At 48.3% G+C, this 25,507-nt stretch overlaps 1 protein-coding gene across 3 annotated transcripts in view; it reads right to left on the bottom strand.

Annotated features, from left to right (window-relative positions):
* cdk14 (cyclin dependent kinase 14) overlaps positions 1-25,507 on the bottom strand; it is a 102,437-nt gene that overhangs the window by 49,831 nt on the left and 27,099 nt on the right. For all 3 annotated transcript variants that reach the window (XM_030371007.1, XM_030371008.1, XM_030371009.1), the window contains 6 exons: positions 24,206-24,300; positions 23,703-23,782; positions 21,591-21,685; positions 18,441-18,503; positions 11,248-11,371; positions 2,710-2,830 (listed from right to left, as the gene is read on the bottom strand). In XM_030371007.1, the coding sequence (XP_030226867.1) occupies positions 2,710-2,830; positions 11,248-11,371; positions 18,441-18,503; positions 21,591-21,685; positions 23,703-23,782; positions 24,206-24,300 (578 nt within the window). The remainder of the gene's footprint in view (positions 1-2,709; positions 2,831-11,247; positions 11,372-18,440; positions 18,504-21,590; positions 21,686-23,702; positions 23,783-24,205; positions 24,301-25,507) is intronic.

Genomic DNA, 25,507 nt, shown 5'->3' with positions numbered 1-25,507 from the left:
GAGAGAGAGAGAGAGAGAGAGAGAGAGAGAGAGAGAGAGAGAGAGAGAGAGAGAGAGAGAGAGAGAGAGAGAGAGAGAGAGAGAGAGAAGGCAGAGGGAGAGAGAAGGCAGAGGGAGAGAGAAGGCAGAGGGAGAGAGTCACTCGTAGAGGCATACGGAGAGAGAGAGAGAGAGAAAGAGAAGGCAAAGAGGTGAGACACTCATAGAGGCATACGGATAGAGAGTGAGAGGGGGGGAGCAAAGAGAGTGGGGGAGCAGGAGAGACATTCACAGCATGCTAAGATCCATTTTGGCTGGGGTATAACCTCATCCATCTCCATAAGCCTCCTATAGGAGCCCAGGAGCTCCAGGACTCCTATTGGAGCTCACAGAATGTCTTCCTCACTGGGGTGAGATGTGCCAGAGTGCATGGAGTGCACAGTGAAAGCAAAGACTGTAAAAACAACAACTTAATCCGTGGGAAAAGTATATAGAATATCTGCCAGATGCCTTGTATTGGCTCTAACATTGAGCCACTATAAAGTACAATATAAAGAACTACATTGATGATTGAAATATTAAATAGATTACAGCCCTTGAATGCTTGATGGACTGATACTATATACGTGCACAGAGAGCATAACCCCCCCCCCCCCTCAACATAAGAGCCGTAATTCAAGTTGGTTATGTCTATATCTATTTCTGCCTCACTGTTCATCATAAATCATTCATTGTTCCTTTATATTCTATTCTGATTTCAATCCATTGTTTCATTAATAATATCCACTAGTCATCTGCGTGGATGCATGTGCGTGTGTGTGTTTGAAAATACTGTGATATTTTATTCACATCAAGGTTAAATATATGCCACACATGTTCCTGGCAGCGGGGAGTCGCCTCCCATGGGCGGTGGTTAAGTAGCGTGAACCCGCAGCACGCTCATGCGCTCCACTCACACATTAACTCAGGGCTGTTTAAGTGAACCATTCATTATTTAATGTATTCTGAGGTTAAATGATTCATCGTTTGTTCTGATCGATGGCCGTGCCATCAGATAGCGCTTTGTCTTATTGTCTTCCGCGGCTCGACGTTTCAATTTATTTTTTGTTTCAATTAACATGTGTCCAAAAAGAAAAGTGCTAAATGAACCTCAGAATGGTAATGATGCTTTGTGCAGCTTTCTGCCGCTTGCGAGTTACTGGAAATTCACGAGCGGATATTTCACAAAAAAAGCCAAGACAAAGGAAATAAACTGCCATGTTGACAATACCATTGCCTGTAAACTAAATACTAGGATTATAGGGGAAATACAAAACTAACAACCAATTAACCTTACGCCACTGGCTCAAAAAATAGGCGTGGGAGTACGTATATCGATCACGGTATACATAAAACCAAAAATCGACAGTGCGTAATGAAAATACGACAACGTAAGAAACACAATGGGCAAATAAATATTGTTCCCTCATGTTCTTTGGCTGAGAGAAAAACCCTCATTTGATCTGTACGGGCCAGTCCAGTGAGGAACAGGACAGAGAGAGTAGACAGGCTCTGGTGTTCCCTGGACACGGCCTATTAGCTGAATGCATTACCTTCTCCTCATAAAGCCCGGGCAGGCAGACCACTCACACCTAGAGGGTAAACGCACTCCTCCTCTGAGTCACGGAGAGGAAACGGCAGAATACATCCTGACGATCGGGGGAGGGGTTGTGCCGCTGTTTGTGTGCGTGTGCGTGTGTGTGTGCGCGCGTGTGTGTGTGTGTACGTGTGTGCGCGTGTGTGTGGGGAGGGTTTTCAATGTGTATTCTTCAGAGGGTTTGCTTGCTGCCCATCCACCTGCTTATGAAAAACAACTCATCTGCCCCCCCCCCCTCCCCCTCCACTCCCCCAACTTTTGATCTTTAATTGGCCGCGGTGGGAAGCAGATGGGGTCCACGGAGCGGGGGTCCACGGTGCGGGGGACCCCATCGCCGTCCGCTGCCTGTCTTGAGATAGATGTGAACACGGCTAATTATCCAGGTGGGAGGAGGGCTCTGATAAGAACCAGCCCAGCCCATCTCTCTCCGACCGCACCCACAAGCCCCTCTTCACACACACACACACACACACACACACACACACACACACACACACACACACACACACACACACACACACACACACATTCCCCCCTCCAGACACACACACACGCCCTGCCTCCCAGATCTCCCTGGCTCCATTTCAACCCACCCTGAGCCGTCGCTGCGTGCCTGAAATGGGGGAGTGGGGGCCTGATCTGAAGACAACGGCCCTGGACACATTAACCCCGCTGTTGATCAGTGATGTCATCGTATAAGCTCTGTGGGTGACTGGGGAGGAGGAGGAGGAGACTGAGGCATATGAGCAGGAGGAGGAGACTGAGGAATATGAGCAGGAGGAGGAGACTGAGGAATATGAGCAGGAGCAGGAGGAGGAGGAGGTGGAGGAGGAGACTGAGGAATAAGAGCAGGAGGAGCAGGTGGAGGATAAGGGGGAGTAGGTAGACGCAGTGCAGAGCCATTAATAGGTGAACATCGCCTGCAGCCTGGAGCAAACACCGATCGCAGGACAAGGCTGCAGATGTATGCTTTAGTCCTGCATGAGCAGCACTATGCTATTGTAGCTGGAGGGGCAGTGGGTCGAAGGGACAGAGGTGTGTGTGTGTGTGTGTGTGTGTGTGTGTGCGAGTGTGCTCGGGAGGGGCATACCCACCACATGTCGAGGCAGGTGGAGTAGTCGGTGGAGCCCAGGAGGACATCTGGGGGTCGGTACCACAGGGTCACCACCTCGTTGGAGTACGTGTGGCTTGGGACGGACTTGGCCCTGGCCAGACCTGGACACACACACATACGCACGCGCACACGCACACACACACAGACGCACATAAGCACACACGCACAAGGGAGAAAGCCTTATGTTAGCAATCGTTATCATTGAGTGACCTTCAGCGGGGCTCGCAGCGAGTGTAATGCACCATGGGACAACAAGGTGAACAGCTTACCTGACTGACAAGGCTTTATATGGAGCATTGTTTGGTTTTTTATACCGACCTCCCCATACATGTACACATAGGAGTATAAAATTACCCCCTGATTAATGTGATGTGCCATGTGGTTTTTTTACTTTATTACCAAAGGAATATCAACTCATCAGAAGGATGTTGTGTGTCTAGAGGACTTTTGGCAGACCTTTGTTCTAGAAAGAAAGAGAGAGAGAGAGAGAAAGAGAGAGCGAGAGACAGACAGCCTATGAAGGTTGGGGGGCGGGTCAAAGTGCAACAGTAGCTCCTTAATGAGCCCGGTGGCATTAGCTCTCTGGCTCCTCCCAGGTGGTAGTTTGGTTTAATTAAAGTGTTTAAGTGTGGATAAAAATGTACTTCCCGCCCCTGGTGTCAGTCCTGTGTGTGTATGTGTGCGTGTGCGTGCATCTTTGTGTGCGAGCGTGTGTGGGCTATGGGGACCAGATCAACGGCTAGGGGATAGAGGGAAGTGAATCAGCACACCCACAGGAGAAAGGACTCGTGTTGTGACGTGGGCTCTCCTGGGGCTGCTTCTCTGCAGCCTCCGGGACCAAAGGCTGTCATTTCCACACGCAACTAATCTGTCCTGTAAATAAGTAGCTAGCAGCTAGCTATTAGTGGCTGTTCGCAACAGAGCACACACAAACGCACACACACTGAGCCCACTCACACGGAAAGGCTATCATTTTCCCAGTGGGTAACACGTGGGTCGTGTCGTGTTGTGTTATCTCTTATATGTGTGCGTTCGTGTATGTGTGTTGGTGTGTGTGTCTGGTGGCATTTGTCATTTGTGTTGAAAGAGTGGGAGCTGTGATATGCGTGTCCATGTTTGCTCCGATCTATGCATGACAAATGTTTTCGAACAGGATTTTGTGTGTGCGTGTGCGACGCCAATGTGTGTGTGTAGGTGTGTGTGTGTTTGTGTGTGTAGGTGTGTAGCAGAGGAGGGCGAGACAACTGGACTAGCTAGCTGAGGGGAGAAAATAGAAGATGAGGGGAAGACACCTGTTCTAGCTAGCTTGCGGGAACAATGGAAGAGTAGGGTGAGATACCTGGACTAGCTAGCTACAGTCCAGTATTGGAAATCGTCCTTTATATTCTCCATCGCTGCTACAACTTGGAGTTTCACCCCCTCTAAAAATGTCATTACAGGTGACTAGTTACCAGTGACATTTTACCTTGGAAAACCCCAAGAGGCGAACTACGATGGGTATGTGTGTGTCTGCGTGTGTGTGTGTATGTCTGCGTGTGTGTGTGTGCGTGTGCGTGCGTGCGTGTGTGTGCGTGTGTGTGCGCATGAGTGTGCGTGTGGCGAGGATATGGGGTTATTTTTTACAAGCCGATCACCCAAGGCTTCCCCCTTCACCTCCGTGCACACACAGACACACAAACTAGCACATCTTCACAGACAGACACACACACGCACAACACACAACAATCCTCAGCCTCCACGTTCCCTGAGCTCAAAGCGTAACCTATCAGTAACCCTAGCTATGCTGCCCAGGTGGCTACTGGGAAGAAGAAGGTCACCCATGAATTATACATCCGTGTGTGTGTGTCCTCGCGGCAGCACTCGAGGCAGGGGCTCAAAGTGTGGGGTCGCGATGTTAGCGCGAGAGATACTAATGAAAAAAACACCTCGCAAGGAAGCAGAAAGGAGGGAGCAGCGGATGAATTGGTTTATCTCCTCGGGGACAAACAGCCTGGTAATCGTTTGAAGTTGTTGTTTTTGTCTTCTTTAGGCGGCCAACGCGGGGTTACACAAATTATGGTCCACATCCAAACAGCAGTAAGGAGCAGTCCCCGCCCTCCGGGGCCGCTCGCATCAACAGGACAAACCGACGCTTGATAAACGGCCATTTGTCTTTGTTCTCAACGACAACAACAGCAGAAAAAGGAGGAAAACAGATATAATTTGTCACAGGGGTAGAAAATAGTCGGCTGGGAGAAAATGAAATGCGGAGTTCGATTCGTCCCTCGTCAAGCTGGCAGAATATCGGAATAACAATAATGAAGCTCGAAGAACTGAATAAAATAATAACTCCACCATCATTGATCTTAAGATATTCGAGAGAGAGACACCCACACACACACACACACACCTCCGTATTCCAACTTTACGGTGTGCGCGTCCCAATGAATAATTGTGTGTGCCTCGCAGATCATTTATTGTGCGACATGACACAGTAATAACGTGTGAACACCGGGCCTCTGGCCTTACACTGCATACCCCCCCGCCCCCCCCCCCCCCCCCCCTCATCTTTTTTATGCAAACAACCCTCTCCACTCCCATCAGGATGCTAACAACGGACGATTCCTCTCGCTAAGCTCGGCACGGTGTCAGTGGGAGTCCTTCATTATGCCGAGCCGTGCGCTGGGTGTGCTGGTGACTCACGCCCCGTGCACCCGAAGAGCCTTATTAGTGTACAACCAGCCACGGGCGGGAGGCTGTCCTGGCATTCAGGGAGGGCCGTCCTCCGCTCGGCTGCCCCTGCCGCTGATGACATCTGAAGTGTGACACAGGGACGGCCGTAAGAACGGGTCAGGGAAGGCGTCGCCGTGGAAACGCCTCCTGTAGGGGAGCGGGCCGTTCATTTGGACCGACCGGGAGTGCCTGGGTTGTTGTTCCCGCCGCCGCACATCCAAATGTGCATCCATGTGGAACCAAAGTGGACCCGCTAATCAGAGTGCTCCTGCTTTGCCGGCTGCATTACGCCGGACCGAGTCTAATTCAAAGTGTGCGTCGCATTTTATCATGAATACAGAGTATATGCATAATGCCAGGCGGCGTTCACATCAAAACCAATTTCCATATGGGCCACAATCTGCTAACACGCATGAATCTCTGATTCCTCCAATCATGCATGTGACTCTAGATATGGATTTCCTTGCATTTTCCAGCACTTTCAAACGGTGTGTGTTTCGATGTGTGTGTGTTTCGGTCTGTGTGAGTTTCAATGTGTGTGTGTGTCGAGATCATTGTTTGTACACATTGTATATTCCCTATTGATTGTTGCCTGCGTACCCATCTACGGACATGTGGCTGTGTGTGTGTGTGCGTGTGAATGCATGCGTGTGTTCGTGTGCAGGCACATTACAGGTTCCATCAAGCGTGTGTGTGTATGCGTACGTGTGTGTGCTCTTGCACCACCTGCTGTTGTCCCAGCTCATTCCCCAACACAAAGTGGACGGTAATGAGATTTGCATTAGAGCCTGTTGAGCCCGCCATGCTGTGGGCTGCTCCACACACACACACACACACACACACACACACACACACACACACACACACACACACACACACACACACACACACACACACACACACACACACACACACACACACACACACACACACACACACACACAGAGGTGTGTGGGGTAGGGTGGGCTGGTAGATAGGGGGGGCAGGGTGTGTTTGTGAATGAGTGTGCGGGCTAGGGGTTTGCGTTTGGAGGGAAGAGTCTGTGTGTGTGTGTGTGTGTGCGTCTGGGGTGCGGGGCAGGGTGTGTGTGTGTATGTGAGGGGGGGGGAGGATGGTGTGGGTGTGTGTGTGTATGGTAGGTTGGGGGGAGGGGAGGGTTTGTGTATGTGAGGGGGAGGCAGGGTATGCTTGTGTATGTGTGTGTGTGTGTGTGTGTGTGTGTGTGTTGGGTGGTGGGCAGGTGTGTGTAAGTGAGTGTAAATCGGCATACAGGGGAGAGGAGCGGGAACGGCGCCCGGATGCTCAGCCCGACACGGAGCGGATTCCTGCCTGCGGCACGGAGCGGATTCCTCCAGCTCCTCTGTCGCATCGCTCCTCACTCCTCCCGCCTCACTCCTCCCGCCTCACTCCTCCCGCCTCACTCCTCCCGCCTCATTATCCCAAGCAGCTGTTTCCTCCCAGCGTGGAGAAGTCAACTCTTTCAAGTTCCCTTCCCAGTAAACATATTTGTGTACATGCCGCTGTGCCCGACACAGAAAGTCGCACACACACACATAAAGCGCACACGCGCACGCACACACACACACACACACACACACACACACACACACACACACACACACACACACACACACACACACACACACACACACACACACACACACGTGTCTGCACATGCCGGCGTTATGGTATAGTTAACAGAGGTAAACTTTCCAAGCTTCACATTTTAATTATGCCTACGGTGTGTGTGTGTGTGTGTAATCATCACACGCGACTGAGTGACGGGACAGGAGCAGGCGTGTGGTGCGCTGCTGGTACAGATCCAATGGAGGCTTCTCGTTTTTGTTTGTACGTTCCTTTTGTTAACAATCCTCGTCGAGGGGGACAGGGGAATTGGATCCATGCATTTTATTTACAATTCTCCCTTTAGTTCCTCTAACCCTTAACCCTTCCTCTAACCGTGGATTTTTCTTCTGTTCTTCGATTTCCTCTTTCTTCGTTCTTTTGTTTGCACTTTGCACTAAAACCTGGTCCGCCGGTTTGTTGATTTAAGCGCTGCGAGTTTACGGTGCGTTAATTAAAAGGTCGTCGGAGCGGTTGGCTACGGAGGGGAAGCGGGTGCGGAAGGAATGGCGGAAAAAAAGCTAAACGGCGTTCCCAGCGTAGCGAGCGGGGGCGAGACAATTAGTGATCTGCTAGTGCTGGCCCCCGGCCCTGCTCCGGAACACCGGCTGATGAACAGCTCACTTAGTGGTTGGAGTGAGAGATCTCCACAGCTGATGGGCTGCATACCGCACACACCAGCGGGCCGGGTGACAGGCATGTGTACTCTCGAAGCACGTACGCACACTCACTCACTGACTGACATGAGGACACGCACACACACACACACACACACACCAGCCCCGAGCCGAGGGGCCGACGGGTGCGCACTCAGGAGCTGCCAACGAATTGACACGCTGAAGGGTCCAACCGCGGTCGCCTGATGACAAAGCCCTAATTAAAAGCGACAAACGTAAATAAAACATCGTAATGAAACGAATGAAAACCACGGCGAATGCGACACGCATGGCAGCGCTCCACAGGCTACTCTGTACTACAGACGACCCCCCACCCCCCACCTGCCCGCACTCTGAGACCCTCAGGGGGTTGACGAGTCAGTGTGATGGGGGGAGGGGGGCGGGGTGGTTAGGGATGGTTGAGAGATGGGGTTCAGAGTCTGTTCTGGGAACTAAAAGGCGGTGCCATATGCTGCTGGGTCCCGGGGCCGGCCTGCGCATGGCAACAGCTGTCTGTGGCTGACCATGACCCACCTCGCAGTCTGGGTTCAAGAAACACAGAGCTGCCCCGCTCGTGCGTGTATTTATGCGTGCGTGTCTGTGAAGCTGTGTGTGTGTGTGGGAGGTTGTGGATGTGGATGTGGGTGCATGCGCGTACATGTGTATTTGTATGTGTGTGTGTGTGTGCGTGAGGGTCGCTGTGGGTCGGTCTGAGCGTCTGCCCCGGATGCTTTGTGTATCTGGGAGTGTGTGTGTGTGTGTCTGTGTGTTTGTGTGTGTATGTGTGTATGTGTGTGAGACCGTTTGTGTGAGTCTAAGAAGCTGTGTGTGTATTTTTAGGAAGGAGTGTGTGTATGTGTGTGTCTTGGAGACCGTTTGTGTGTGTGTGTCTGGGAGGCTCTGGGTGAAAGGCCATGGTTTGGGAGAGAAAGGGGAAGAAAGCAACAGAGCAGCCTTTACTACTGCCACAAGCGTTACAGATGAATAAATGAAGAGTGGATTCACGGGCCGCCAACTCCTTGTGAACTTCAACCTTGTGTTCTTGTGCGGAGTCTGGCGAGAACAAATAATGATGAATGAATGTGTTAGATGTGGCGCGCAAAATAAAGTGGGCCACACAACGGACTGTGATGGTCTAAATCCTCCACGAAGAGACAGAGCCAGGACCGGCAACATGAAGCCAAACACACACACACACACACACACACACACACACACACACACACACACACACACACACACACACACACACACACACACACACACACACACACACACACACACACACACACACATCTCATAAATATACAAGAAGATGTCAAGAAGTGGCGATGTGTCCAGCGACTGACACAGAGACAGCCACCTCGTATTCCCTCTGTGGGGATCTGTACCCTGGGGAACCCGCATGTCCTGTACTCTCTCTGCCACATGAACACACACAACACACTCTGCTGCTGCCACATTCAGAGCCCTTCAATCCACAACCCATCTGCCCCTTCAGGCTAATGCTGGGCTTAGTGGCTGCCTGTTTGTGTGCCTGTTTGTATAGGTCAGTGATAGACCAGGGAGGCATATGTGTGTGTCTGTGTGTGTGTGTGTGTGTGTGTTGGATGCATATGTTCAATGTGTTTGTGTGTATTTGTCGGGTATAAGTGTAGGGTCTGTGTGTATGTGTGCGTTTATGTGTTAGTGTGTTGGATGGGTGTGTATGCGTGTGTGTTTGATGTCCGTCTGTTTTTCTGTCGGCTTGTACTAATATTCTGCCCGGTAATAATATCAAATCCAATATGCTGCTCTGTAATAATATTGAAGCTGATATTTTGCTGAGCAATAAGTTAAGTAGTAATATTATGATCAGTAATGATAGAAGTTAAAATGCTCAATAATAACATGAGTATTCATATTCTCCTCTGTAATAAAAATACTAGATATTCTGCTCAGTAATGTCTGACCTCTAATAAACGCTTCACGTTATTAATGAGGAACGCCTTCGCCACGCATGAGTGGGTGAGACAGCGCAGTACCAAGAGTGGGGTGAGACACCACAGAGAAGAGAGTGGAGTGAGACACCGCGGGGACAAGAGTGGGGTGAGACACCACAGAGAAGAGAGTGGAGTGAGACACCGCGGGGACAAGAGTGGGGTGAGACACCTCGGGGAAGAGATTGGGAAGCCAGATAGAACGGGAGGTAGATCGGTGTTTATTCTAGCGTTTGTTTTGTATGGCCCTCTCCTGATTTCAGGAGCCCCCATCCTGCTGTACCCAGGACGCTTGTCAGCCCCACGCAGCGTCGAGGGACTCACGCAGGAGTCATCCTGTTACACACTTACATGTACACACACACACATACAACCACAAACACAGCCACACACACGTATAATATGTATGTGTGTGCAAGTGCTGAGGTGTGACAAAAGATAAGCTGGACTTTATTAATCCTGTGCGGGAAATTTGGGTGCTACAGAAGGGAGTTAAGGCAGATATAATTGAATAAAAAATATGTTAAAATAGGATCAAATAGCAATAAAACTATACCGCTAAATATTTAGAACGTTATACGTTGATTACAAGCCCAGGCATCTATAAGCTTTGACCGTTATCCATACCAGGGTTCTGTTGGGGTCAGGCCAACTCACAAAGCTCTTAACCCTAACCCAAAAGAAAGGTGGATGAATGACGCAAGTAATGACTTCATTCAAATTATTGAACTAGAGTTTGGGAGATTCAATCCGTCTATGCAAGCATTTAACCGTAATGACTCCAATAAACGCTGAAAGTACTGTGGCTGTAAAGACCAGCGAACGGTGTCTTTTAAAGTCAATTAAATCGGCTCGCTTGACCACAGTCCCCCACAGCAGAGCACACGAGAGCTTTCTCTTTTATCACTCAATTATTCAATCATGATTGGGCTTTAACTCAACAGATTTGACTGTGTATATATAACATGTTGGAATAAAACAGTAGAATAGTGTAGCGAACGACAATGTCACTCTTGGGGGACTGTGAAAGTGTCTTGGGGGGGGTGTTTCTGGGGATGATAGTTGGTTAGTCTTAACTTTCTCGAGTTTTGAGAGTTGTTTTTCTGTTCGCTGGTCCTTCCAAAGAAATAAAATGGCAGTCTCGGAGCAAAGAGAGCAATTTGATCGTAGATAGTATAAATTTAAGATCCGATTTATTAGTCTTTTATTGCCATTCTTCCAATATTTCAAATATTGCCTATAAAATGTTAAAAGGTTAATAAAACAAACATCAGAGTACTTCTCTGTTTCTGGTACAAACATTCATGGTGCCAGTTTCTAAATGACGCCCACATTCATTTTTTGTAAAACATGTGGCTGCACCCGACCACTATAGAGGGACTAAGCTTATAATTTAAGTTTTCTATTGTGCATATAAATACACAATAAAAGCCTCAGATTTTCATACATAAATGCGCTACATAAACCCGGTACATAAAAGGTAACGTGATTGACGGTGAACTACGCTGTGATCATAAAGGCCCGCTAGTTGACCCCCCCTCCACTCACCAAAGTCAGCCAGCTTCAGCTCCCCGGTGTCACTGATTAGCAGGTTCTGGGGCTTGAGGTCTCGGTGCAGGATGTACCTCTGGTGGATGTAGGACAGCCCTCGCAGGAGCTGGTACAGGAAGAGCTGCAACGAGAACCACAGCACAAACCATGTGGTCGGATGAGCTTCTGGACCCTTCATCTGCGGTCCGATCTGACCTTTACAGACATCTTCCATACATTCGACCTTTAGGGCATTTAGCGGATGCTTTTTTTCCAAAGCGACTTACAATAAATACATTTGTAGGAAAAAAGAGAAACAATATATTGCTGTCGGTACGGTTAAGATATTCATAGAAACGAGTGAGTATTTACGATTGCTAGGTTTACCCATTCCCCGTATACAACAGAGATAGCTAGGATGAGATGTAACACAATGCCAAGTCCTATTTTTAATTGGCAAGATGTATAACATACAATGAGTGTGTGTATTAAGTGCCAGACGTACAACATACAAAGAGTGCCTAAGAGGGGTGGTGGGGGGGTAAGGGAGGAGAAGGGCTGGTGGGGGGGTAAGGGAGGAGAAGGGCTGGTGGGGGGGTAAGGGAGGAGAAGGGGTGGTGGGGGGGTAAGGGAGGAGAAGGGCTGGTGGGGGGGTAAGGGAGGAGAAGGGGTGGTGGGGGGGTAAGGGAGGAGAAGGGCTGGTGGGGGGGTAAGGGAGGAGAAGGGGTGGTGGGGGGGTAAGGGAGGAGAAGGGCTGGTGGGGGGGTAAGGGAGCAGGCTACACAGAGTCCAGGTGAACTCTGAACAATTGAGCCCCGAGTCTCTTGCGGAAGCTGGTAAGCCATCCATACATTCCACATATTTGGGGAAAATGCAACTTTGCGTTTCTATGATAGCGGGGTTACGATGGAACGGTTGGCGTCAAACCAAGGTTCTCTCTGGTTGGATAATAACTGTTTATCTCCGGTGAACTGCGCCCGTGTGCTCCCTGTCTGCGGAGCTATCGGTCATCAGGACAGGGTGATGTCTCGAGGGCCGTGCACCTGTGCACAGGCCCTGCCCCGGGGTCGTTTGCATTTAGCGCAGCTGGAGCACAAACACACGCACACACGTAAAAAAACAAAAGTCCATCAGCGCAGAGGAAAAATCGTTTTTCTTCAATCAGGACTATTGACAGGACATCAGAGAGATAGCCTTCATCTCGCCAGCCATCTGATCACCTGCATCAATTACAGACAACGACCACCTTATTGACAGGTTAGGGATCCATTCATTACAAGGCTGTTAATTGTTAATTATTGTCCCGTTGTCTTTATGCAGTCACTTTATAGTACACTAAACCATATGATTGAGATTTCTAACGCATGAGGCAATCCTTTTAAACTGAAATATTGCTTTACTGTTAAAGAAGTTTTTACATGAGGTGGAAAGACAATAATTGTCAGCGGCTTGAATATTTAAGCCTCCATTTCAGTCCCATTTCAGCCACGCGTTTACCTGGAATGCAAAATGTGTTTGTTTTGTTTAATCAAACCGCTGGGACTGCCCAGGCCTCCCTTTCTCTTATCAATCAAATAATAACGAGCCACATACACTCCCCTGAACTCCAATTCTAACATTCCCCTCACATTTTTCTCCTCTCAGCACTACCCCCGTCTCGGTCAATTAGGCAGCGCGGAACACAGCGGAGTCCAATGAGAAACCGGCCTGTTCTGGTATGTGGAGTCGCCGGGTCAACAGCTTAGTATTCCTCAACTTGGCGGGTGCAGGAGTTGAAAGCTGGGCGGAGGTACAACATTTGCATGAGGAATGCGTGTTTACTCGCGCACATCAAAGTGTGCTTAAGAAATAAAAGATATAAAGACTTGCTTTGAATGCGCGACTATAAAAGGAAGGGGAATAAAAAATAAATAACGGTGTATTTCAGTTTCCAGGACTGAGATACAAACATCAAAACATCCTCGAAAGGAACTCTCAGTGACTGCCTGCAGCGGCTAACAGCTAGCGTATTATGCATGATACTGTTTGAGATAAGGTTGAACGACCCCTCGATGAATGTGCTGCCGTTCTTTTCCCTATTCTCATATTTTTCAAGGAGGGTTCAATCTGAATTCCAAATGACTCCAGCGCAGACCAGAGTGCAAATAAGTGGAGCGATTGAAACGACACCATCTCAGCACGGCCCCCAAACCCTGGCTGGAAACTGTGCTATAGTTCCCGTTTCTTCCCGAGCAGTCGTCACGTGTTGGCTGAACAGGGTCTGCGGGGGGCCGTTTGGCAGGCTGACAGACGGAGACATCTGCTGTCGGACCCTGCCTTACCCGACTATAATAAGTAACGATGAGCCGCCCATCTGGCCTGAGGTACTGCACACACAAGAACCCATCCAGAACCGAGGCACCCCCCGCAGACAACGGGACGCGCTAATGAACAGACAGTAAAGACCAAGAGTCAGGCATCCAAAAGTTGCGCTGGGACCCCCGGGGCCAAGAATAAAGCAGGGACAAAAAGGGGGATGGGAAGAGGTTGGTGCAGGTCAAGCTAAAAATAAGAAGAAGCAGATTGTTGAAGAGGTGGGCTGTGTTTATGAGTGAATCAGTGGAGGAGGAGGAGGAAGAGTAAGCCTTTAAGCATCAAAGTCAACAACAGCAGGGTGGGTGTGACCCAGGACGTCAACATGCCTGATGAAAGCCTCGCCACTGCGGCTTCCAGCTGAGATGTGCCTGAGGTAGAGGAATTAGAGGATGAAGGAACTGCGCAGTAAGAACTAGGGGTGTTAACCATGGAGTCAAATACAGACCGAGGGACCGTTCACCGTTTTTTTTTCTTTTTTCTACGGAGTAAATGCGGTACTCTGAGAGAATGGTGAATAAGTGCGTATTGACGGTTCTGCGGCATCGAAGGAATAGCAGAAAAAGCCTGAGTGTGCGATCCTACACGTTCCTGAACGGCACCCCAGAGCTGGGAGATGGTAATAAGGAAGGGGGCCTGAGGTGTTGCCGCCCTCGTCGAGTTTAAAAGAGAGTAATAGGGCGATAGCTCCACATGTCGGCTGTAGCTCTCCGGTGGAGGGGACTTGTGGAATTGGTTCTCCACTATTTACACAGACATTCGTCAGCCCCTTCACCAGCACTGCAAACCAGGGATCAGCGCTAAAGCGTAATGTAGGTGCTCACTCACCGACGGCGGGGCGGGGTGCTATACCATGTATAAAGATTAAATGACACCATCACACTCTTTTTTTTACAATCAGGGTTCACACAGTTATTTATGGACCTGGTTTTTAATTAGTTCATGGAGATTACGATCCTAATGGAGCCCAATGACAAGGTAATTTGACGAAGGGGGCTGTATTCATAATTAAACACCTTCTTCATGTTTAATACACACATCATGAAACACTGAAGACTCCTGGTGTGGGGGGGGGGGGGCATCCGAGACACCTTTAATCAGCTTTAGAAACGGGCTGTTGGAGCTCATCGACACCCACAAGTAGTAATGCGAGACCGTTTCATGATTCCCATTCGGCTAAATAATTGCACAGTAACTGCTGGTGTAATAAATGTAATAAAATAAACTCTGTGAATGGTATTTTTGGCGACATGACCTGCCGCTTTAGCTTCAGATGAGAGACAGCACTGCCAACTGCCATCTGTCGCGCCAACGCCAGAGCAATGCACACAATTGGTTTTCCTAAGGATGGACTAGTCGTCGCGGTCGTTTTCATTAAGCCGCCGCGGGTCCGTATCAAGATAAGTGTCCCGTAGATGTGAGACGGCCCAAAATGAATATTCGACTTGTTATCTGCGGGGCGATGCCAAAGCTGGCGCTCCGTCTGTCTGAATCTCCCATTCAGATCGCGGGAACATATGAGGCGATGCATCAAAATGACAGAGCTGTCTACTGGGGTCCGTCTTGAGTTTCACCAGCAGCACAAAGAATCAAAGTGTTGGAGCGCTGCAGAGGAGGATGTGGGAGATGTGTGTTTAACAGAAGCTGTTCATCTCATCTTGATCCTGTTACACCACACATAAAAACACACACACACACACACACACACACACACGCAACACACATACACGCAACACACACACAGACACACATATATCTCTCATTACTATGCTTATGGGAGGTGCAGGCACGAAAAAAGGACAGAATTGGGGCGAGAGAAAGAAAGATGAAAAGAAAAAGGAGGCTATGACAAAATAAAAGCGCGTACGGGGCGCTGGTGCTTTGTTGCTGGAGGATGTGGTGTTTAAAGGCACTTTCAAGAACTGAAGAGAAAACATGAAGTGGAAACTTATCGCCGAAAACACTGCAACACTGAAACACTGAGTGCTGCGAAAAACAGCACAGGCGTGGCGGTGTGCTCAAAGTCGTGAATCTGCAGCATGAAGTGGTGGAAGTGACAGAGAAGTAAAGAGAAGTGTTAAATGGAGTGAAGAGGGGGAACCATCTGCTAGGTATCGCGGGGAGACTTCCGTCGTCTATTCCACCGGAGCTTCCAGTGTGCGTCTCGGGTGTCCCTAATGTAGCGCATCAGGCAAACACACACACCGCTGCACATGCCTGCGTCGGCCAACGGGGACCCAGTGAAAGGAAACAAAAACACTTTGAGGGGAGTAATTATCAGCCTTATAATGGCGCTGTGCTAATATGTTTGTTATTCCTGTCCTGGTGGGACTGTGTGTTTCATCATGAAGCCGCTGCCGCACTGTTTGCAGTTTGAGCGAGGAACGGTCGGAGTAACGCAACGCGTGCAACCATCAGATTCAGTGGATCTATGATTGTTTTGGAAAACTGGTCAGCGCTTGGTACAATTTTTTGAAAAATGATTATCAAATACATTGTTGTTAGACCCTAACCCCTAACACTGACATCCCTAACCCTAACCCCCAACACTGAAATCTCTAACCCTAACCCTAGCCCCTTTGCTGGTGTCAGTTTCAAATTGATACATTCAGATCTGCTCCGAGACATGGGGTCTAGGCTTACTGGCTGTAATCCAATAAAGGACGACTGACTGGCCATCAGCCAATGCACATGAGCCGCGTGTGCTCATCCCAGATGCTGACAATGATGAAAATAAAAGCGGAGGAAACACAGAAAAGTAGCCGGTTCCCAACATCTGGCCTTCTGCAATACCATCATCATTTAGTTCAAAGTGCTTCACACACACACACACACACACACACACACACACACACACACACACACACACACACACACACACACACACACACACACACACACACACACACACACACACACACACACACACACAGGGATCCCCGCTCAGTGATTATATTAGCAACGAGTGTGCTCCAGCTCCAATGGCAACACTAATGGCTTCCATGTCCGTCAGTCTAATACTGGAGGACGGACCGGACGACTGCAGTAGGCCCCCTCACAGTCCATCCAAATGGGCCTAATGAGAGCGAGATCTGCGAGCACCCACAGCACTCCTCCGCTAGTGAGCCTGTCCACCGGCTCCCTCGTTTAATACTTGAGACGCTGTTTAGGAAAATAATGAATTTGTGGTCTTCAAAGAGACTTGGGGAGTGGGCGGGTCTAACGAATTAAAAGCTTTTGATGAGTGGGACGGACCCTCCCTCACATGATGCAAGGATATAGGCGAGAACACACACACACGCACGTACGCACACGCACACACACACACACACACACACACACACCTCCAGCAGGCTGTGGGATCATTAGCCCTCCTCCATGCTCAGTGTGTAGTGCTCCCCAGGGAGTCATCTGTCCAGGGCCGTCTCACCGGTACCACCCATCCCCCCCCACCCCCAGCCCCCCTGGTCTTGTGAGGGCACTCACTGCTTAGAGATGTCATTTGGCCGGTCGCCAAGCCTCTGGTGGTGAACCTGTCCCATTCTCGTGTGCAATAGCAGTGCAGGCTCTATACCGAGGGCTGCGTGACTTACTGTTGTGATTTGCAGAGTTAATTATTTTATGGTGAGGTGTTTTACCGCTTATGATTACAGCAAACAACTTCACCGCTATAAAATATGTCGGGTCATCAGCACCAGTATGAGAACGCTATTTATCTTACCACACAACGCGGTTAGGAAATGAACAAATAACAGCAGGGTAGTTTGTTTGCTTAGCGCAGTAAACCAAGGGGATACAAGGGCATCTCGCTCCCTCTCTCTCTCTCTCTTTGATAAAATGCACCAGCTGTAAATTAATTCACTGTTCAAGAAAACCTGTGAAATAATTCTCAGGTGACCACCGCTTTTTTTTATGACATATCAATTATTGATAGAAATATAATATTGGAGTGGATTTAAGAAAGAGAACGTGCTGATTCATCTTAAGCTGTGATTTCTATGATTTAAAGTACATATACATAGAGATGATACAGTAAATATGATGTTGACAATATAATTTAAAGCGCATTGTTATTTCCCACGTCTTTTTACTTTATATAACTTGAACGGCATAGAGGGAAAAAGAGCCTAGGGCCGTATTAACACGGATAAAAAAACGTTATCCATCTTTGTTCCATGTTAAGGTATCATATAACATTGTAAACCAATTCAGACACAAAAATGTTTGATCATCATCAGAATGACGTTGGATATCTAACAGAAACCTTAAAGTACTGAACATGCATACAAACACGCCAATTGACTGTTCTTCTAGCGCTTCCTGCATTAACCTGGTTTACACGCCAAAGCAGTAACTAAGTAAAGACTCCCACACAGTGGTAGCTGCTCACCCTCCCACGCCTCCTCCACCACCGCAGGTGGGGGAAGAGCACGACGGGACCCACTGCTGGGCTTTCCTCAGAATAAAACCTGAATAAATCACGGCTGTCAACGAGACAGACAACAAATCCTCTCCGACAGTAATGTAGGAAAGTGTTATGTAACTAATGTAGATCTGGGAAACAGGCAACCGCCCCTCTACCCTTCGACCCCCCCCCATGCAATCTAGTCACCCCTCTAACTGGCCTCATTCACTCCATCACCCGTGTTGGCACCACCAGCGCCTGTCCTTGGCTGCACCTGCTCCTCAGCCCTCCACCACCCAACCACCCACCACACTAATAGCACACCGAGTGTCCCGGCGTGGGTAAAGACACGTCCCCCCAGGACTGCGGGTCTCTGCTTAAGCCGGTGCTCAGGTGGAGCCAGCTGTGCCGGGCTGTGGTGGTGAGGAGTGCGTCTACGAGGGGTGTGGCGTACCTTGACGTTGTCCGGGTGGAGGCCCCCGGGATGCCGGTCCATGTACTGACACAGGTCTGTGTGCTGTGGGGGGGGGGGGAAGCATGGGGAAAACGTTATGACCAGATACATGCACATTCACACACACACATATATATACACCGATTTAGCTCAATTTCACACTGCTAGCGTTGCGCCTACCGTGTTCATTTACTCTGCATACATTGCATAGCAAAGTGCCTGCGAAACCCATCCCCGAAGAACTCCCCTCATTATTCCGACCGCAGCCCTCAGCAAAAGAAGTGTGGAGAGTGTAGTGGAGCGTGGTGGAGCGTAGTGGAGTGTGTGGTGTGTTGTGTTGTTCTCCATGTCCTTGTGGGTAAGGGTTTCACTAAGACAACAGCATTAGCTAATGAAAGGGCTCTTTTAAGACATCTGAGCCGCACCCATATTCTCCCTGCCGCCGCTCAACAACACGGAGCTAATCCGCGCCAGACATCCTCATCCTGCACCACAACACTCACAGGACATCTCACTGTCTTGTAAAAGAGATGAACAGTTCCTATTGTGGATGGTTGGCCTTTGTTGAAAAAAGCAGAGCCAAAAATTCCCAATGTGTTGTCAGGAGGTACGAATGCATAGTGTAAAGGTGTTCAAATGTCTATAGATAGTCCTGGGGGGGGGGGGGGGGGGGTTTGTCTGTCTCGGATGGATAGCTAGTCTTCTTGTGACTGTCTCAGCCATATGTGTTTGCATGTCACAGTTTGCACATGAAAGCCTATGTCCCGTGCATATTTATGCAATCAGTTTGTGTGAATGTGTGCTTGTGAACTGTGCCAAAACATGTGTACCGGTAATCATATTTTATTTATTTCATCCTTTTTCTATCCTGTCTACTAGGTGTATGTATTGTGTAGGTTTGGTATGTGTGTGTGTGTGTGTGTGTGTGTGTGTGTGTGTGTGTGTGTGTGTGTGTGTGTGTGTGTGTGTGTGTGTGTGTGTGTGTGTGTGTGTGTGTGTGCAATGTGGGATTGCTTACGTGGGTGTGTGCGTGTGTGTGTGTGTGTGTGTGTGTGTGTGTGATGTGGCACGACCCTTGGGTCAGGCTGATATTTACAAACTTCGGATGCCCATCACGACCCGACAGCCCCCACCCCCCCGACCTCTCTGAATAATTCAGAAAGCCACTCCAGCCACAGGATTTAGTCGTGCACGTCCATTTTGACCGAAAATCCACTCCTCCCGTCTTCTCCGTTCAGTCTTATCCCCTCTCCCTCTCTACCTTGACATCTTTCCTTTTCCTCGAATGATTTCCTCTCGCTCTTTTGCTCATTGACTGTATCCGTCTTGTATCGCAGCGGTTTTCGCATTCTCCATCGCTGTTCCTTCAAACGCTCATCTTGTTTGCAATTCCTCTCACTTCTGTGACCTTCCCATGTGTCCCTCCCTCCCTCGCCCCGCTCTCGCTCTCTCTTCCCCTGTCAATCATCATTAACGGGCAGAGGCGGGTAAAATGAATTGATTTGGCTCGGTGGAAGAAACCCTCTCTGTATGTAAAAGAGATGGCTTTGGAACAAGCATGGAGGGGAGGCAGGGGGAGGGGGGGGGCAGCAGGATATTGTATCAGCATCAAAATATCAGCCGAGCATAGAAGGTCGACCGCATCAAAACCTACTGCAGTCTCCTATTTTATCTTTTTTAGGCCATTATTTATTTATTTTATTTATTTATTTCTCTTGTCAAATAGACACTACCTGTCCTATTTCATATTCATGGGTATGTGGGGAAATGAAAATTCATCATATTCGCTCTCCCAGAGGTTAACCGGCAACCACTTTGTTTGCGTGCAATTTTTTAATATTGCCTTATGGGATGGAGCCGATTTGTAACTCCGGTTCCCAACCATACATCTCGATATAGGATCGTGCAGTTATATGTTTTGGAAAATTGCTCCATACTTTTTGCCCCATGCTTTGTGTTCCAGTGTCAGCGGGTGACATGTGGCCGTTAAATTACGCTGGTAGTTCACTATCTAACTGTGCGGAAGAGTGTGTGGTGATGCACTTTGTTGTTATCAAACTGCATACACCAAGGTCATGGCTAGTTTCTACCTGATTCTGAACCCTGTACGCCAAGGTCATGGCTGGTTCCTTGAGAAGTTTCAACTGCACACGCCAAGGTCATGGTTTGTTCCTAAAGGAGTTTTAACAGTACACGCCAAGGTCATGGCTGGTTCCTACAGGGACCCCCTTCCCCCTAGGTCTCCTCCCTCATTAAGAGACACTGCTAGTTAAGAGCTTGATCCTCCTCTCAGGAACCACTGGTGGCCCTGCGGATCTATAAACTCCATGTCTGCATAAATAATAATCATCACGTGAAGTGTAGGAAGGTAAAAACATGTGTTTTTTTCAAGATAAATAAATAAAAGCTGCCGAAGCGGTTCCCTGCATTAAAAACAGACGTTGCGGAAACCTATTAAATAGGGCCCTTCCAGGAATAGGGCCACCTGTAGTAGGGCCAAGTGGCCTGGTGGTTTGGGCCGACTTCATATTGAGGTTGAAGAAAAATGAGTGTCTTGGTTCCCTTTAGTGCGCGGAGGGTCAGCGTTCCTAGGCGGCCTTGTAAACAAAGACTGCTTCTTTCTAAACCTCCCCAGCCCTCACGATCCTTTAGGGAATGTGTCAAAAAATGGAAACTTGATTAAATCGATGAGCTCCCCTAACCCTTCCTTTCAGCTGAATGTTCCCAAATGGTAGTTCGTTCAGTTTCTCTCTTAAAGCAAGAACACCTTGAACCGTATTTACTCGTATTAAATTGAAAATGTATAACTTATAACAATTGTAGGGATCGACCGATATATTTTTTTTTTACTTGTTCTACCTCACCTGTATTTAATATTGGTTAAATATTGTTCATCTACTTGTTCTTACTTGTTCTACTTCACCTGTTTTTACTATTTGTTAAACATTGTTTTTTATATTGAAGTTCAATAAATGTTCATTAAAAAAAAATAAAAAATAAATCAGCTCAAGAAAATCGGTTTCGGCGTATCGGCGTATCTGCTAAGGCTGATGAAAAAAATATCGGTATCGTATCGACCCTAAAAAATCGGTATCGGTCGATCCCTAAACATTTGTAGGCAGTTTAAGGAAACACAGCATTGGTACTCACCACATACTCAAAGACGAGAGTCAGGGTTTCCTTGGTGTGAATGATGTCATGGAGCAGAACAATATTGGAGTGCTTCAGGCCTTTGAGGAGAGATGCTGCAGAGGGAGAGAGAGAGAGAGATGGAAACAGTTGAAGAGCCTGTGAGAGAGCGAAAGAAAGAGAGCGAGCGAGCGAGCGAGAGAGAGAGAGAGAGAGAGCCTTGAAGAACATTTTAAGGATATGAGAGACAACGGGAGACAAACTTCTGTGATCCAGGCGATCATTAGCGGCATCGCCCACTACATCATCAGTGCAGCCAGCACCAGGCGTGCCCTGCCAGAGTGCTGAGGATCGGTCAAAGATTAATCAGTCGGAGGAAATGGAAATGGTGGATTTACGGGCATGGGTTCCCACACTCGTTCATCAACAACACAAAACAAGAGGGAGAGAGGGAGAGAGGGGGCGGAAGACAGGGAGAAGGAGATGGGGAGGGAGGTATAGAGGGAGTGGGAGAGCGAGGGAGGGAGAGGAAGAAGTGGAGAGAGAGAAAGAAAGATAGAGGGAGAGAAAGGGAGCGAGAGCAAGGGAGAGAATGAGAGGGAGAGGGAGAAAGAGGGAGATACATGGACAGCACCTCAGGGAGGGGCTCAAACCTTGATGTTTTATTCCTCACTGTTAACTCTAATGATCTCATTATCTCAGCGGGGGGGGGGGGGGGGGGGGGTGAGGCAAACCACGGCATTCATGGGAAAGTTTGAATCTATCTAAATCATATATTAACAGCCGACTCCTAGTCCTTCTGACCCTGCTTCTTAGTTTGCCTTTTCGTCATTTCGGATTCATCTGAAGTGAAAGATAATTTGCTATTTTGTCTGCCCTCGCAAAACCCAAATACTATTAACTGTCTATTTAAAAGGACTTACGTTTCTCAAGTTTTATTCTTTTTCGCCAGTTGGGCTTTTGGAAGTGTTGCCTTGTCCTGAGTTAGAGGACTCACTTCAAATAAACGCAGGTCTGTGAGACTAGGTTATTGGTCGGGGGGCCAACGCGACACGGCAGGTCATGATTAGCAGTCGATAAGCAAGCGGTGATCCAGAGCCACTCAAATGCATCCTGGCGAGTGCTGCTTGCCGAGACTGTAAAACCTAACCCCCTGCACAAATAAAGTCCGACCAAGGGCACAGAGCACCTGGGACGCATCCCGGAGCCCGCGAGCAGCACAGCCCTCATGAATGCATTCATCCCATAGTCATACCTCGGAGAGTGTATTAAACAGATCAAAGATGCGAACACACACACACTCACACACACACCAGCGGGTATGCTCTCTGCACATGGAGCACGCTGCCTCAAAGAACGTGAGCAGTCCAAGGGACCCCCTCAAAACCATAGACACTCTGACAGAGCACCGCTGATGAGTGGAGATATGTGCACACACACGCGCGCGCGCGCACACGCACGCGCACACGCACGCACGCACACACACACACACACACACACACACACACACACACACACACACACACACACACACACACACACACACACACACACACACACACACACACATTCAGCCCCTGTGTCTTCGATGGGCCCTAAATGTGTTTGTCTTATATGCATCCGTGGTAAAGTTAGGGTTAGGGTTTGAAATTCTAGCCACGTATCAAGGTTGGGAGCTTCTCCACAAGTAATTGCTGAATTAGTCAGATTTCAAAGTGCTTTTCTGATGGGCCCACTGAAGGTGTCGAGGCAGGCACATTTGTGTGTGGTGTGAGTGTGTGTGTGTGTTGCTCCAAATTGCTACCATATCACAAATCCAGGATCACACACTGATCAAACAGACAGAATCAGTTTCTCATCTCAATAGAAAAAAGACTGGTTTCTGCCTTTGGATGCCAAATCCTCTCTCTCTCCCCCCCTGCCTCGCTCTGCGTGAAAAAAAAAAACTCACCACTTTATCTCTCGCTTTGCCCCACTAGGCAAAAATAGACTTTCACATCTTCTACTAAGTTTTACTTTCAAATAGGTATGCATCATTGGAGACCCAACTATTCCTAATAATAGTTATCCTTGGTCCTGGCCCAGCGCTGGAGCTAGCTGGCCTACAGCCAGTACCCCATGGGTACCCCTCACCTTCTCGTATGGCCGTGAAGGGGGTGCCCTCCTCCTCTTGCAGGCGGATCACCTTCAGGGCCACCAGCTTCCCGTTCACCCTGGCAGACAGAGCAGAGAGTGAACAAACAGAATGACTGTCAATAGACAGAGCATCATGCTGACAGGTTACTGATCTGGCTAAAGGACTGGACTAGACTGCGGACATTTGGGATCGAAACCTAGAACCTCCTGAATTGAATCAAACTTTCCAAAACAAGTTCCAAATGAGCTGCGAGCCAGAGATAAATCTGTCTGGATGTGTTCCTCACAACAGAGCCTTTGTTCATTGATTATTTAAAGTGCCTCTCATCTAGATTTGAATCTAACAAGCTGAAACGTTTCTGATAGAGGAGCACGATTATGTATGCCACTGATCAGTAAATCAATAAATGGAATAACTTGTTGTGGAAGAGCGGACACATGCGATATATATATTACGTGGTATTATTGTGAATGTTGGCTGACTGTCGAACAAAACTTACTTGCTCTTTCCTTTGTAAACCGTGGCATATGATCCCTCTCCCAGCTTCTCCAGCTTCTCATAGGAATCAGCTTTTCCAAACTTGGGGCTTGTAGGCTGAGAACAAGGGACAAACATGATGAAAGGTTAGGGATAAAGAAATGTTTTCTCCAGAAAGAGTCACAAAATAAAGTAACTTGTATCACCAAGTAGATGTTCCCAGACAGCATCTCTGGGGGGGATGAATAAATAAAGACGCCTGAGTACTTTCTTCAATGAGCTTATACTGACAATGCTTGAAGTGCTCTTTCCAAGTGACACCTGCGTCTAAACACAACTTCGCAGGGCTAAAGTCCAGGCAGAAAGCCCAGGGAAGGAATAGATAGAACAGGTTTTTTGTTTTTTTTGGACACTGATGGGTTTTAGCCAAGCGGTCAGCCGTGTTGCGTGTCGTGGATCAGGAGGTGGTGACAGCCATTACAACCGCATGATGGATCACATGCGTAGAGGTAAGGCGAGAGGTAGCGATGGCCTGTGATGGGGCTTGCTACGCAACCGTGCGGTAGGTCAGACACCTTTTATTAGCTAGGCTGCCCTGGGTCGTTATTGTACACTGTACGCTGCTGAATGATTCAGTGTCAACAGGCAGATACACATGGACAGAGAGGCGACCGCAAAGAGAATGCATTTCCTCTTTTTGGTTCCTAGTGCACAACATCCTGTAATCTGCCCGTATAATATAATCACAGAGTAAATTGTCCCGATTTAAATTGTTTGATGATTAGTTACTAAAGCCAGAGAAAAATCAATCGGCCAAGTCGATACCAGGGCAGGAGCTCAGGGATGATTCTAGACCGCCCCTGAAAAAAATAATAGGACTGGTCAACACAAACACAGTGTGTGTGTGTGTGTGTGTGTGTGTGTGTCTTGTGATTTAACATCAGTGGTTTCAATCTCGCCTGTGAAAATCTGTCATTCTTGCAAATGCATCTCATTTCTGTTCTGCGTACAAGCTCAGCGTTTTTGAAGTCCGTTTTTTGTCTCAACAAATGTGCTCCCCTGGGATGAATCAGGAAGCGAAACTGCATTTTTACAACGCAAACAAACAATCCCCCAAAAAAACCATGTTGGACAGAATGCAGCTCCTAAACCAAAGCCTAACTAGGCAGTAACAAGATGGTTCTTGTAGCACACAAATTACTCTGTGTCAGGTAAAAAACTCTACTGCACATAAATCAGTATCATCACATTTTAATTCATCAGTAGCCAACTGAAAATTATCAACATAGTGACTACAGGCACACATTTTTGTGATCATAGAAAT

Source organism: Gadus morhua, chromosome 11, assembly GCF_902167405.1.
Source record: "Gadus morhua chromosome 11, gadMor3.0, whole genome shotgun sequence".
Taxonomy (NCBI): Eukaryota; Metazoa; Chordata; class Actinopteri; order Gadiformes; family Gadidae; genus Gadus; species Gadus morhua.
This window is presented reverse-complemented; position numbering and strand designations above follow the sequence as displayed.